This window comes from Leucoraja erinacea, chromosome 8 (genome assembly GCF_028641065.1).
Source record: "Leucoraja erinacea ecotype New England chromosome 8, Leri_hhj_1, whole genome shotgun sequence".
Classification (NCBI taxonomy): domain Eukaryota; kingdom Metazoa; phylum Chordata; class Chondrichthyes; order Rajiformes; family Rajidae; genus Leucoraja; species Leucoraja erinaceus.
In genome coordinates this window covers 32629546-32645978 of record NC_073384.1, presented here as the reverse complement: position 1 = coordinate 32645978, position 16433 = coordinate 32629546, and the positions used below count along the sequence as shown (strand labels likewise).

At 44.3% G+C, this 16433-nt stretch overlaps 1 protein-coding gene across 3 annotated transcripts in view; it reads left to right on the top strand.

Annotated features, from left to right (window-relative positions):
• dhx57 (DEAH (Asp-Glu-Ala-Asp/His) box polypeptide 57) overlaps positions 1–16433 on the top strand; it is a 51130-nt gene that overhangs the window by 29615 nt on the left and 5082 nt on the right. For all 3 annotated transcript variants that reach the window (XM_055639356.1, XM_055639355.1, XM_055639353.1), the window contains 9 exons: positions 412–528; positions 3855–3951; positions 4639–4812; positions 6784–6984; positions 8536–8812; positions 10765–10860; positions 11311–11394; positions 14039–14176; positions 15365–15439. In XM_055639356.1, coding sequence (XP_055495331.1) covers positions 412–528; positions 3855–3951; positions 4639–4812; positions 6784–6984; positions 8536–8812; positions 10765–10860; positions 11311–11394; positions 14039–14176; positions 15365–15439 — 1259 coding nt within the window. The remainder of the gene's footprint in view (positions 1–411; positions 529–3854; positions 3952–4638; positions 4813–6783; positions 6985–8535; positions 8813–10764; positions 10861–11310; positions 11395–14038; positions 14177–15364; positions 15440–16433) is intronic.

Sequence of the window (16433 nt, the reverse complement as noted above, 5' to 3'; positions counted from 1 at the left end):
ATCATCACAGACCCACACCACCCTGGCCACATTCTCATCTCGCTGCTACCTTCGGGAAGGTAGTATAGGAGCTTGAAAACTGTGACCTCCAGGTTACAGAACAGCTTCTTCCCAGCAACCATCAGACTCTTGAACACTGCACAACACGAACTAAAGTACAAACTGCCTTGGTTGCATTAGGAAGTTTGGGTTTTGTTTTATACTATATTGGGACATTTATTTATTTGTTAGGTTTTTTTTTAATTTTTTTATTATGTTATCTGTTGAGTACTGTGTTTACAGACCAGTTATGCTGCTGCAAGTTAGAATTTAATTGTTCCTTTTTGGTACGTATAATAATTAAACATATTTGACACTCCTGATAACGCTGCTTTTTGCTGTATTAGTAATTAAGATTTTTTTTTTTTCTAGATGTTAGTAAGTCTGTGCTAAAGACTCTGGCGGGTATGGACCTGGATAAAATCAACTTGGATTTAATTGAAGCTCTGCTGGAGTGGATAGTGGATGGGAACCATAATTATCCTCCAGGTTAGTGAATATCTGCTCTGCTTTCAGCAGGATCACTGAAGCATCCATTCCGTGGCATGTTGCTGATGTTTGTCCTGCACCCTATGAGGGCCATTGATACTGAAAGGGACACCAAGTGCTTGAGTAGCCCAATGGGTCGGGCAGCCAACTCGAGAATATAGATTGGTGACATTTCAGGGTCGGGACCCTTCTTCGTGAGACCTGCTGAAAGTATATGCTAGCATTTATTTCAAGGCTAGAATACAAAAACAGGGATGTAATGATGAGGCTCTATACCAGGCCGCATTTTGTAGTATTGTGAGCAATTTTGGGCACCATATCTGAGGAAGGGTGTGCTAGCTCTGGAGAGGGTCCAGAGGAGGTTTACAAGAATGATCCCAGGAATGAATGGGGTAACATATGATGTGCGATTGAAGGCACTGGGCCTGCACTTGCTGGAGTTTAGAAGGATGAGAAGAGGATTGAAACTTATCGAATAGTGAAACTCTTGGATAGAGTGGATGTGGAGAGGATGTTTCCACCAGTGGGAGAGTCTAGGACCAGAGGTCTAATGCCCCTGTCCCACTTAGGAAACCTGAATGGAAACCTCTGGTGACCTTGCGCCCCACCCAAAGTTTCCATGAGTCGCCGGAGGTTTTGGTCACTCGACCGAAGCATAAGCTGCATCTACTGACCAAAGATCCTACAGGATCTTTGCTACCGACCCGCGCACACACACACACACACACACACACACACACACACACACACACACACACACACACACACACACACACACACACACACACAACACACACACCACACACCACACAATACACAATACACACACACACACACACATAGAAACACACACAAACATACACACACACACACACACACACACACACACACACACACACGCACGTACACAACACACACACACACACACACACACACACACACACACACACACACTCACACATCACATAATACACAACACACACAAACACATCACGAAGGTGGGGGCCAAGGACAGCGGAAGAGCGCTGTCTGCGCGATGAAGAGGAAGGTAAACGGCTACCACAGAGCATGGTAAGTCCTTTAGAGAGTGCGGGAGGGAGGGAGAGAAGGAGAAGAGAGAGATGGGGGGGGGGGGGGCGGAGAGAGAGGACAGAGAAGACAGGTTTTAAGAAGTTTAATAAGGGGAGATAGCATTTTACCTTCCGGAGGATCTTCTAGGTCCTGAAAACCAAATGAGCCAATCAAAATGGCCGGTCAGCGAAGGAGATGGCCTTCGACTGCCAGTGAGTAAATAGCAACTCCACTCCACTGGCTTCGACCAAACGGCAACCTATTTTTAGTCGAGGCCGGTTTTGATTTTGTTTAAATAATCGCAGGAACAGAGAAGAAGCCTCGGCTACGCGGAAACTACTTTCGATCATTACGGAGAGTGACCAAAACCTCCGGGAACCTCACGGAAACCTTGGGTGGGGAGCAAGGTCACCAGAGGTTTCCGTTCAGGTTTCCTAAGTGGGACAGGGGCATTAGCCTCAGAATTAAAGGACGTTCCGTTAGGAAGGAGATGAGGAGGAATTTGTTTAGTCAGAGAGTGGTGAATCTGTGGAATTCTTTGCTTATTCTAAAGGCAGATATAGATAGATTTCTGATTAGTACTGGTGTTTAGGGGTTAAGGGGAGAAGGCAAGAGAGGGGTTAGGAGGAAGAGATAGTTCAGCCATGATTAAATGCGGTGTAGACTTGATGGGCCCAATGGCCTAATTCTGCTCCTTTCACTTAAGATCTTATGATCCATATAAGATTATGAGAGGCACAGATAGGGTAGACAGTCAGAACCCTTTTTCCCCAAGATGGGAAAAATCCAATACTATAGGGCATAGCCTTACGGTGAGATGGGCAAATGTTAAAGGAGATGTGCAAGGCATGTTCTTTACACAGAAGGTGGTAGGTGCTTGGATGAAGCTGTCGGGGCGTGGTGGTGGAGACAGATAACGAGTGTGACATTTTTGAGTCTTTTGGATAGGCACATAGATATGCAGGGAATGGAGGCACTTGGATATGCAGAGAATGGAGGGATATGAATCACAAGCAGGTAGATGAGAGTTGGGCATGGCATCATGTTTCGCACAGACATTGGGGACGAAAGGACTTGTTCCTGTTCTTTGTTCAGACTGCGGGGGGGAGAGGATGTGGGTTGGGGAGGGGTTTTGTAGTTACCTAAAATTGGAGAATTCAGTTCATTAGCTACCCGGGTAGAATATGAGGTGCTGTTCCTCCAGTTTGCGTGCGCCCTCACTCTGGCAATAGAGGAGGCCTGGGACAGAAAGGTCGGTATCGGGATGGGAAGGGGTTTTAAATGGTTACCCACCGGGATATTGCTCCTCATGCTCACCCTTTCCACCTTCCGTAGAGACCGTTCCCTCCAAAACGTCTTGTTCATTCAACCCAACCCTTCCCACCCAAACCACCGAGGTACGTTCCCCAGCAACCGCAGAAGATGCCTCACGTCCCTATACTTCCTCCCTCAACTCCATCCAGGAATCTCATCTACTGCATCCAATGTTCCCGATGTGGCCACCTGTACGTTGGAGAGATCAAGTGTAGACTCGGCGACCGTTTCACTGAACACTTGCGCTCGGTCCACCAAGGTCTGCTGGATCTCCCGGTCGCTAACCTTTTCATCGCCTGCTAGGCCTTTTCCCATCCCCATCTCTATTTTCCAGCTTTCTTCCCACTAACACCATAAGTCTGAAGAAGGGTCCCGACCTGAAACATAGCTTAGGGTAGAAGGAAGAGGAGGTGCTGTTCAAGATAGCATTGGGTTTGGTGCACATTGTAGAAGACAGTGGCAGAGGTTAGAGTGGGGATGGGTGGAAAATCAAAAGCAATTGCTAGCTCAGTCACCCTTCCAGACTGAGCAGAGATTTCATTCACTGCAAATATTTCCTTCCTTTAAATTCCTAATGTTTCTATGTAGCATGATCTTCAAGTGTCCAAAGGATACGTCTTTCCTTTCACTGGGGAAACTTTCTGATTTAAGAACAAATCCCATTTAGAAATGGAGACACAACAAACTGCAGATGCTGGAATCTTGCAAAACACAAAGTGCTGGAGTAACCCAGCGGGTCAGGCAGCATCTGTGGAGGGAATGGACAGACGATGTCTCGGGTTGGGACCTTTCTTCAGACTGATGGAGTGTTTTGCTGCAACCTAGAAATGTATCTTTCTTTTGTAGGTTGCCAGCTGCAATTTAATGCAAAGTTCAGAAATATTAAATGTTTCACGTTTTTGTTGTTTTTCTTCTAATTTTTAATTTGATTGTTTCAATAGGAGCTGTTTTAATATTCTTACCTGGCCTGGCCGATATCAAGTTGTTGTACGAACAGCTTCAGTCTAACCCCTTCTTCAATAACAAGCATGAAAAGAGGTCTGTAATTTCAGAGATGTGTTGGGTCGTTGATTGTGCGGGTGTCATCTTTGAATCATAGAGATGTATAGCACAGAGACAGGCCCTTTGGCCCATCTTGACTGCTGCCATTATAAATGAAGATTTGAGTTTTTAATTTATATTTTTGTGTAATAGATAACTTTACTGCTACTGTTTCCGAAATGTTTTGCTTGCATTATTGGAAGTAATTTTATCATTTTTCAAATTACTGCTGCTGTTCCTCGATGATTGACATCACAGACATGTTGATGCATCTGGGCCTGTACTCGCTGGAGATTAGAAGAATGAGGGGGGATCGCATTGAAACTTACAGAATAATGAAAGGCTTGGATGTGGAGAGGATGTTTCCACTGGTGGGAGAGTCTGGGACCAGATGGCACAGCTTCAGAATAAAGAGATGAGGAGGAATCTATTTTGCCAGAGGGTGGTGAATTGGTAGAATTAATTGACACAGACAGCGGTGGGGTCCAAGTCTTTGGGTATTTTTAAAGCAGAGATTGATAGGTTCTTGACTAGTAAGGGTGTCAAAGGTTACGGGAGGGGGCAGGAGAATGGGGTCGAGAGGGAAATATAGATCAGGCATGATTGAATGGTGGACCAGACGATGGGCCGAATGGTGTACTTCTGCTCCTATGCCTTATGGAGTAAATGTCTGTTCTCTCTCAGGTGCCTTATCTACCCTCTCCACTCCTCACTGTCAAGCGAGGAACAGCAAGCAGTCTTCCTCCGTCCCCCTGAAGGGACCACCAAGATCATCATCTCCACGAACATTGCTGAAACCTCAGTCACCATTGATGACATTGTTTACGTCATTGACTCTGGCAAGATGAAAGAAAAGAGGTACCGATTATTTAAATGCGTGATTCATTAAGGATGCATCCATACCCTGGTATAGGAAGGCCATTATTTTTAACTCTAGAAAATGTTGTTTGCAATGTAATAGATCACTCACGTGGGTTTCTTCCAGCTGCTCCCGTTTCCTCCCAAATCCAAAAGACGTGTGGGTTTGCAGGCTAATTGGTTTCTGTAAATTGTCCTTAGTGTGTAGAGAATGGATAAGAAAGAGGATAACATAGAACTAGTGTGAAGGGTTGATCGATGGTCGGCGTGGACGGTGGGTGAAGGGCCCGTTTCTAAGCAGTATCTTTCAATCAATCAGTCAGTTTTGCTTTTCGCCCATTAATTGTCATTTATATGTTTGAGTAAGTTATTTATTTGCCACAAGATAAACCTACATAAAGAATGTGAATACTAAGTTGCAGGCTAAGTCGCCTCATCTAAACTATTCCATTCAGTATTTATAAAGCAGTAATTAATAGATTCTTGATCAGTTAAGGTGTCAAACATTACAGGGAGAAGGCAGGAGAATGGGGTTGAGAGGGAAACATAGATCAGCCATGATTGAAGATGTAGTTGACTCGAGAGGCTGAATAGCCTAATTCTGCTCCTCTGTCGTATAGGCTTATTTGCCTGCATTTGTTTATTGTCACGTGTACCGAGGTACAGTGAAAAGCTTTTGTTGCGTGGTAACAAGTCTGAACTACTATCTACTTCTTTGATAACCCTCGGACTATTCAGACCATCAGTCTGAAGAAGGGTCTCTACCCGTAACATCACCTATTCCATCGCTCCATAAATGCTGCCTCACCCGCTGAGTTTCTCCAGCATTTTTGTCTACCTTCAATTTTTCCAGCATATGCAGTCCTTTCTTAAACACTAGGACTATCCTTCATCAGACTTTGCTGGCTTTACCTTGCACAAACGTTATTCCCTTATCATGTATCTATGCACTGTAAATGGATCCATTGTAATCACGTATTGTCTTTCTGCTGACTCGTTAGCAGGCAAGAAATGGCTTTTCACTGTACCTCGGTCCAAGTGACGATAAACTGAATTGAACTGAAGTCAGCGGAAAGACAATACATGATTACAATCGAGCCAACCACAGTGTACAGATACATGATAAAGGGAATAACGTTTATTGCAAGAAAAAGTCCGATTAAAGATAGTCCAAGTGCTTCCAATAAGATAGATTGTAGCTCAGGACTGCTCTCTGGTTGTTGGTTGGTTGGTTTAGTTGCGTAATAGCAGCGTGGACGAAGCTGTCACTGAATCTGGAGATGTGCGATTTCACACTTCTATACCTCTTGTCTGATGGGACAGAGAAGAGGGAGTGGCCAGTGTGCAACTGGTCCTTGATTATGCTGCTGGCCTTGCCGAGGCAACGTGAGGTGTAAATACAGTCAATGGAAGGGGGTTGGTTCGTGTGATGGTCTGGGCTGTGGCCACAATGCTCTGCAATTTCTTGAGGTCTTGGATGGAGCTGTTCCCAAACCAAGCTGTGATGCGTCCCGATAAAATGCTTTCTACGGCGCATCTGAGAGAGTTATTAGGGATATGCCAAATATTCTAAGCCTTCTAAGGAAGTAGAGGCATTGGTGTGGTTTCTTGGCATTGCTTCAATATGGGTGGTCCAGGACAAGTTGCTGGTGATACTTACTCCTAGGAATTTGAAGCTTTCAACCATCTCTACTTTGTTCCCGATAATGCATACATGCTGAATTTGCTCAATATCCTCAGGAAGTAGAGGCATAGGTGTGCCTTCATGGCTATTGCCAAGCTGTTAGTGTTGTGCAGTGGTTGCTCGGAAGAAGCTGTTCTTGAACTTGGAGGTCACGATTTTCTGACTCCTGTGCCACCTTCCACTAGGTATTTTAGAACTGCTTTAGGTCCCAACCCGCAAAGTCCAAATGTTGAATACAAATATGAGACAAGCGGTGTGTCACTTGCCACGTTGTTGCTGACCTGTAGGTATGACCCCTGCAAAGGGATGGAAAGCCTGGAGGACACGTGGGTATCGCGAGCAAACGCCCAGCAGAGGAAGGGTCGTGCCGGGCGTGTGGCAGCCGGGGTCTGCTTCCACCTCTTCACCAGCCACTGCTACCAGCACCACCTTCAGGAGCTCCAGCTGCCCGAGATCAAGAGGGTGCCTCTGGAGCAGCTCTGCCTCAGGTGGGAGTGCACTATTCCTAGAGTCCGTCCATCCGCTCAACGTTCAATCACATTACCACTCACTCATAAACTAAAGCTGGGTTTCAGCTTGCAAAATACGCCTTTCGTTATAATATGGTTGCAACATTTTCCTCTTTCATTTTAAAGCCATGCCTTCCAGTCCTTGACATTTCTACCTGGAATCCGACTGTCTATCCTATCTATGCCTCTGCTAATTTGATATATGTCTATCAGGTCTCTCCTCATTCTCTGATGTTCCAGTGAAAACAATCAGTGTCTATCCAACTTCTCGTCATAGGTAAACCCTCTAATCCAGGCATCATTCTGGTAAACCTCCTCTGCACCCTCTCCAAAGCCTGCACATCCTACCTTGCAATAGGGTGACCAGAGCTTCACGCAATGCTCCAAATGCCGCCTAAACAAAGTCCTATAAAGCCACAAAATGACTTCCTGACTCTTACACGCAATGGCCTGACCAATGAAGGCAAGCATACAGTATGCCTTCTTTACCCCTCTATCTACTTGTGCTGCCACTTTCGGGGAGTTATGACCTGGATCCCAAGATCTCACTACATCAATACTATTAAGGGTCTTGCCATTAACTTTCCATTCAATCTCCCATAGTGCAACACCTCACCCTGGCTTGGATTAAAATCCATCTGCCATTTCTGTATAATCTATCTAATGTTTACTGTTAATCTATTAACTTTTCAACCGATAATGGTGGTAAAGGCCAGACCAAGCCACATTTGCAACTGCTGCCTGTATTCTGTTTATTAAGTTTCAGTTTAATATTGTCACATGCACCAAGATACAGCTTTGTTTTGCATGCTATTCAAATGGATCACATAATGTTTAAGAGCTTTTAGATAGGCATATGGAAGAGAAAGGAGTAGAGAGATATAGATCATGTACAGGCACGTAAAATCAGTTTAACTCCGCATCTTGTGTAGAAAGGAACTGCAGATGCTGGTTTATACTAAAGATAGACACAAAGTGCTGGAGTAACTCAGTGCGTCAGGCAGCATTTCTGGAGAAAAAGGATGGGTGACGTTTCCTATCCTCTTTCACCAGAGATGCTGCCCGACCTGCTGATTTACTCCAGCATTTTGTGTTTATCTTTAGTATAAACCAGCATCTGCAGTTCCTTTCTACACAAGATGCGGAGTCAAACTGATTTTACGTGCCTGTACATGATCTATATCTGGCATTCAGCTCAGCAGAAACGTAGAGGGCCATGGGGCCCATTCCTGTGCTGTACCATTTTATGTTCTACATTATTCATAAATACAATCGTCAAACTCCAGTACAATAGAATATTATAGAATACAATACAATGCAATACAATACAATCTGAAGAAGGGTTTCGGCCCGAAACGTTGCCTATTTCCTTTGCTCCATAGATGCTGCTGCACCCGCTGAGTTTCTCAAGCATTTTTGTGTACCTTCCAGTACAATAGGTTCAGTACAAAGGGAGAAATGTGCATGCAAAAAAACTTTTGAAAAAGAAAATTTCACTTTGTGAGTTATCTTTTTTTTTCTTTTGCCCAGGATCAAGGTTTTGGACATTTTTGCAGATCTTGACTTGGAGTCTGTGCTGTCGCGTTTGGTTGAAGTGCCAACAGACGAGAGTCTGAAGGCAGCGAAGAATCGGCTGCAGGATCTGGGGGCCCTCACGCCTGATGAAACCCTCACCCCCCTGGGATATCACTTGGCCTTTCTGCCCGTTGACGTCCGCATTGGGAAACTGATGCTGTTTGGTGCTATCTTCAGATGCCTGGACCCCACCCTGACCATTGCAGCTAGCTTAGCCTTTAAAAACCCTTTTGTAAGTACAACTACCTCTTCACCATTGCTGTGTGCAGACTATCTTTAATCAGACTTTACCTTGCACTAAACGTTATTCCCTTTATAGTTGAGGCCAGTTCATTGTCTATATTTAAGAGGGAGTTAGATGTGGCCCTTGTGGCTAAAGGGATCAGGGGGTATTGAGAGAAGGCAGGTACGGGATACTGAGTTGGATGATCAGCCATGATCATATTGAATGGCGGTGCAGGCTCAAAGGGCCGAATGGCCTACTCCTGCACCTAATTTCTATGTTTCTATGTTTTTATAATGTATCTGTATACTGTGGACGGCTTCATTGTAATCATGTATCGTCTATCCGTTAACTGGATAGCACAACATAAAAAGCATTTCACTGTACCTCAGTAGACATGACAATAAGAAACAAAACTAAATCAAACTGGTAATCAATGTATTTTCATTATATATCAGTTATTCCAAATCAGCACAATTCCTGCTTTGACAAGATAATTGATTTGTGTTTATAACATGCTGCAGCACAGCGGCGCAGCAGGTAGAACTGCTGCCTCACAGCGCCGGACACCCGGGTTCAATCCTGACCTCGGGCACTGTCTGTGTGCAGTTTGCATGTTCTCCCTGTAACTACGTGGGTTTCCTCCGGGTGCTCCAGTTGCTCCCACATCCCAAAGAAGAGCGGGTTTGTAGGTTAATTGGCCCTCTGTAAATTGCCCCTAGTTTGTAGGGTGCAGATGAAAAGTGGGATAACATAGAACTAGTGTGAACAGATGATCGATGGTCAGCATGGACTTGGTGGGCTGATAGGCAAAGGAAGTGCAGATGCTGGTTTACACCAAAAATAGACACAAAATGCTGTCGGGTAGCATCTCTGGAGAAAAGGAATAGGTGATGTTTCAGGTTGAAAACTTTTATCAGACTAAGAGTCATGGAGGGGAAACAAGAGGTAAAAAAATGTGCAGAACATAGCAGAGTCTGCATTGATGGCCCAGAAAAGGAGGAGCCCATAGTGGTCCATTGATGGTTGGGGACGAGGTGATAACAAAGGGATACAAATGGTGAAATTAGCAAGAGGACTGGGGTTGGAGAAAGAGGGAATGCAAGGGTTACTTGAAATTAGAGAAATCAAAACATATTCTACTGGGTTTTAAGCTACCCAAGCGGAATATGAGGCGCTGTTCCTCCAATTTGCATGTGGCTTCACGCTGACAGTGGAGGAGGCCCAGGACAGAAAGGTCGGAATGGGAAGGGAAGTTAAAATGTTTGGCAACTGAGAGATCATGTAGGCCAAGGTGGACTGAGCGTCTGATGGGCCCGTTTCCATGCTGCAGCCCTAAACTAAACTAACACTTGGGTAAGTTTTTTGATTTCACCATTTGATAAGTAAGAGTGTGGATTTCCATTATCGCCGTGGTTGGGTCAAGAACAATTGTAAGGATTTTTGCTGTCAATTGTAATTTGCTGACCACTGCGCACAAAATAAACGATTAAACCTCAAGTAAAATGCCGGCTGGAAAGAAACATATATAGCTGCAGTTTTAATAATTTTTTTAGTAAGGGGATATAGGGAGAAGGGAATGGAGGGTTATGGTATGGTGAGTGCTGATTGGGGAAAAAAAAATGTTCGACATGGACTTGTAGGGGCGGTGCTGTTTCCGTGCTGTAATTGTTATATGGTTATATGGTTATAATGGGCCGGCTCGTGCATAAATAGCTGCATTTTAATATTTTCTTAGTAAGGGGATATAGGGAGTTGCAGGGGCGGAGATGCCTGGGGATGTGACATTGATTGGCGGTGCTGGCTCGAAGGGCCGAATGGGCTACTCGTGCACCTATTGTCTATTGTCTAACTCGCAGTTGCGGGTAAGAGATGCCTTGGTGTGCTCGGTGGGAAAAAGGGGCCTGATCCCACGCTATATCTAAAACTGAAACTAATAGCATGGTTTGTGCCGTCCATAGGTTGCCCCATGGGACAAGAGAGAAGAAGCAAATGCAAAGAAGCTAGAATTTGCTGTGGCTCACAGCGACTATCTGACCATCTTCCAGGCCTATAAGGTAAGATCGCAATGCGCTCATTACTCCTCCGCCAGTCTGAGGAAGGGTCCCCTCTCGAAACGTCATCTGTCCATTGCCTCCCCAGATGCCGCCTGACCCACCGAGTTCCTCCAGCTCGTAGTTTTTCCCTCAAATTCCTTCCTGATATGCAGAGACTTTTGTGATGCTACTGGTGGGAATGTTAACCTGTTGAGAATTAGTCGGAGGTGGCTGTGTCTTACCTTGTTATGTGTAGGAAAGAACTGCAGATGCTGGTTTAAAGAAGGGTCTTGACCCGAAAAACCTCACCCATTCCTTCTCTCAAGAGATGCTGCTTGTCCCACTGAGTTACTCCAGCATTTTGTGTCTTACCTTGTTATAACTGGTGGTTATTTAGTGCTGTGACCGAAATATTATACATACATTATTTTTAAATATATCCATTTCTTTTCATTTAAATCACCCTTTTAGGGATGGACTTCTGCCCTAAAATTAAGTGCTCGAGCAGCTTACAGCTACTGCAGGCAAAACTTTTTGTCTGGACGAACACTGCAGGTACGTAGCACTTAAGTTAGAACCACTGAGCTACAACATGGAAACGGGACTTCAGCCCAACATGCCCAAGCTAACTAATTAGGCATATTGGGCTGGTCCCATTTGCTTGCATTTGGTTCACAGCCCTCTCAACCCTTGCTATCCATAGATTTGTCCAAATCTCATAATCATAGAGCCATACAGCATAGAAACAAACCCTTCGACCCAACATGTTCATGCCGACCAAGATGACCCATAGAAACATAGAAACATAGAAAATAGGTGCAGGAGTAGGTCATTCGGCCCTTCGAGCCTACACCGCCATTCAATATGATCATGGCTGATCATCCAACTCAGTATCCTGTTCCTGCCTTCTCTCCATACCCCCTGATCCCTTTAGCCACAAGGGCCACATCTAACTCCCTCTTAAATATAGCCAATGAACTGGCCTCAACTACCTTCTGCGGCAGAGAATTCCAGAGATTCACCACTCTCTGTGTGAAAAAGGTTTTCCTCATCTCAGTCCTAAAAGATTTCCCCCTTATCCTTAAACTATGACCCCTTGTTCTGGACTTCCCCAACATCGGGAACAATCTTCCTGCATCTAGCCTGTCCAACCCCTTAAGAATTTTGTAAGTTTCTATAAGATCCCCCCTCAATCTTCTAAATTCTAGCGAGTACAAACCGAGTCTATCCAGTCTTTCTTCATATGAAAGTCCTGACATCCCAGTAATCAGTCTGGTGAACCTTCTCTGTACTCCCTCTATGGCAAGAATGTCTTTTCTCAAATTAGGAGACCAAAACTGTACGCAATACTCCAGGTGTGCTCTCACCAAGACCCTGTACAACTGCAGTAGAACCTCCCTGCTCCTATACTCAAATGCTTTTGTTATGAACCATCTATGCCACCTGCTTGCATTTTGCCCATATCCCTCTAAACTGTTCCTATCCATGTACCTGTCCAATGTGGTCTTTTAAAAGTCATAATTGTATCCGCTTCTATAGCTTCCTCTTGTAACGCATTCCAGTTACGGACTACCTCCTGAGTAAAAAAAGTTGCCTCTGATGTCCCTCCTAAAAAATCTCACTTCACTCACCTCAAGCCTATGCCCTTAGTTTTAGAATCCTATACCTTGGTAAAAAGCCTGTTGAGTATTCACTTTATCCATGCCTTCATGATTTGTACATCTCAATAAGGTCACCCCTCAGTCTCCTCGCTCCAAAGAACAAAGTCCCAGTCTATCCAACCTGCCACTATAACTCAAGCTCGCAAGCTCAGGTAACAAAACATCCTGTTGTGTAGGAAGGAACTGCAGATGCTGGTTTAAACCGAAGATAGATACAAAAAGCTGTAGTATCTCAGCGGGTCAGACAGCATCTCTGGAGAAAAGGAATATGACATTTCAGGTCCGGTCACGACCCAAAACGTCACCTATTCCTTTTCTCCAGAGATGCTGTCTGACCCGCTGAGTTATTCCAGCATTTTGCGTCTAACATCCTGTTGAATATCTCCTGCACCTTGTCCACTTGCATGAGTTGGCCTTGGTTCTTCTGCCACTAACGCCATCAGCACACCATGTGGCCACGATTTTTGCCAACTTCTGGTGTTGATAACACCAAGGTCGCAGCAAGGTGGCACAGGGGTAGAGTTGTTGCGTTACAGCACCAGAGGCCCGGGTTTGATCTTGACTATGGGTGCTGTCTGTACAGAGTTTGCACGTTCTCACTGTGACCACGTGGGTTTTCCTCGGGTGCTTCTGTTTCCTTCCACACTCCAAGGATGTACAGGTTTGTAGGCTAATTGGCTTTGGTAAAGATTGTAAATTATCCCATAGTGTTAGTGTAAGGGGATCGCTGTATGGCGCGGACTCGGTGGGTCGAAGGGCCTGTAATGGCAATTTCGAACTTTTTCAATGTCCAACTTTCCTTTACCATTACTACACGGGTAAGTGGGAGTGATCTTATGCAGACGAAAAGAACGGATCTTCCAGTCGTTATTTCCAGCTGGTTCTTTATTGAAGTAGTTGTACAGACAAAACGATAAACACACCAGATCCTCTTTATTCTTATACAAATTGTAGCTTTCCATTCTTACTATCAGTTGAGAACTGTGTTCTCTCCAACTCCTGTGCCTGGTCTGATCTGGCTCCTCCCTGTCCAACTCTGATATATGTAACGCCCATTTATATATCAAATGCCCACCCCCAAGCGTTCAAAATACTACTGTTAGAAATAGCTACACAAAATAATATAATTACCCAACATTAACTAGCCTAATCATGAATGGCTCCTACACACTAATTGTTCTACGTATATAACAAAACAATTACCAATAAGCATTAAAAGGAGCTATAAAAGCTTTACATATTATCAAAAGCAAAAGTATGTAATATGTGTTGCCATTTAATCTTCCTTGGTGATTCTTCAATCTTCTTCTCTTCCTTCTTCTTTGGCTTCTTGGAGCAGACATATCTTAGTTATCGCTCTTACCAAGATGTTGCTCTTAGTCTGAAGTTGTACTGTACGCACAAGACCTTGTGCATCTGGTATGATCTCCAATAATATAACTACTCAATAGTAACCAGCCTAAGCATGAATGACTCCTACAGGCCCTGTTTCCGCTCTGTATTTCTAAACTAAACTAAACTTTGTGGGGTTTTTCCAGGAGATCTCTGGGATGAAGAGACAGTTTGCAGAGTTGCTGTCGGACATTGGCTTTGTGAAGGAGGGACTGAGGGCCAAATATATCGAGAAGCTGGCTTCACATGGAGGAGATGGGATTATCGAGGCCACTGGACACGAGGTGAAAGAAAAGTGCTTTACCCTATACGTTTTCATGACAGATATAATGCATGAAGGATGCTGTGAGGGACTCCTCCATTTGTAAAGGACGGTAGAAATCTGAAAAATAAAGGCACAAAGTGCTGGAGTAACTCAGCGGTGTCATTGGTGTTGAGATTCAGACTATTCGTGATCTAGATGCAAGTTGAACAGGATTGGGAGCTTGTTTGACACGGGTTCCTGTGTACATATTTGATATGTTCATAAGTAATAGGAGCAGAATTAGGCCATTCGGCCCATCATGTCTACTCCACCATTCAATCATGACTGATCTATTTTTCTCTCTTAACCCTATTCTTCTGCCTTCTCCCCATCACCCTTGACACCTGTACTACTTAAGAATCTACTTAAGAATTTAAAATATCCATTGCCAGCCTCCACAGCCTTCTGTGGCAATAAATTCCACAGAAATTCCTCCTCGTCTCCTTCCTAAAGGAACATCCGTTAATTCTGAGGCTATGACCTCTGTTCCTAGACTATCCCATTAGTGGAAAAATCCTCTCCACATCCACTCTATTCAGGCTGTTCACTATATGGTTCAATAGTTCCTTTATTACCACAAGTACCAGATATGCGAGATTATAACCGTACATAAATACAATCCCCAGTTAAGCACCTGGTGAATGGAAACAGCCCACTGAGTCCACACGCTACAGTCACCAGGTTTTGGCACCATTTCATAGTTCCAGCTGCACTTTCATTTCACTGCACATCTCGTATGTGTATGTGACGAATAAACTTGACTTGACTTGACTTTGACTTGAACTGTTGGCGTATATCCACGACTCGCCGGGACCTTCATGTATTTACAGATACATGCAACAAAAGGGTGGTTTGGGGTGGGGTGCTGAGCTGGGGAAGGTAGGGTGGTATCGCTGGTTGACTGTTTGCTGGCAGCAGTTAATTGGGAAGAGAGGATGGGGGAAATTGGAGCATCAGTTCGTACTGGGGTTATACAATGTATGCTTCATAATAGAAATCAGAATTAACAGTTTCCAAACAAATATTTTTTTTGGGGGGGAGGGGGTTCACCCTTTGTGTTTTTTACGTTGTTGGGTATATTTATGTTGTGTTGTTATATATCCAGAATTTGTTTTCCAGATTTTAATTTTATGAACTCAAAATGATAAAATCCTTTGTGTTCTTCCAGGCCAACTCCAATGCGGGTAACCTGAAGTTAGTTTCGGCAATTCTGTGTGCTGCCTTGTACCCCAATGTAGTCCAGGTTCGTGGAGAATTCATTTACTCTGAATTGCATTTCAACACTGATGTCATTCAATAAAATGTGCAGCTTTATAGGACTTTGGTTAAGCTGCATTTGGAGTATTGCATGCAGTTCTGGTCACCCCATTCCACAAATGGATGTGGGGGCTTTGGAGAGGGTGCAGAGGAGGTTTACTAGAATGCTGTCTGGATTATTCGTTGCAGGGTGAGGTTGGACAGACTCGAGTTGTTTTCACTGCAGCACTGGAGATTGAGGGGAGACCTGATAGAAGTTTATAAAATTATGAGAGGCATAAATAGGGTAGAACCTTTTTCCCATGGTGGAATTGTCAAAGACTAGAAGGCATATCTTTAAGGTTAGATGGGCAAAGTTTAAGGTGAAAGAGGCAAGTTTGTTTTATACAGAGTGTGGTGAGTGCCTGGAATGCACTGCTGGGGGCGGTGGTGGAGGCAGATATGATAGTGATGTTTAAGGGGCTTTTGGAAAGGCACAGCGAATGGAGGGATATGGATCACTTGCAGGCAGAGGAGATTAGTTTAATTTGGCATCATGTTTGGCATGGTGGGCCGAAAGGCCTGTTCCTGTGCTGTACTGTTCTATGTTCTATGAATTGTGCTTTTGAGAGGATTGAGTGGAGATTCAATTCATTTTCCGGCCCACTGAGTCACACACTAACTCTATCCAACACACACTAGGGACAATTTACAATTTTACCATGCCAAATAACCTACAAAAGCCAGGGGCAATAATACTGCACAGTAAAAGTTCAATAATTTAGTATTTCTTCTTAAATCCACATGAAGGAGAGTTGACCCGTCAGCTGTTTCTCAATGCAGGTGATGGGTCTGTGCAGGAAGTTCCGTTCAAGGGACAGGGCCCTCTAATGGAGGGAATCAATACTGCAGGGCAAGGGGCAATGAATAACCAAATGGAGTCACCAGGGTGGTTGAACCTTTGAACCTATTGAACCTGCTCTTCGTTTTCATTCCATTCC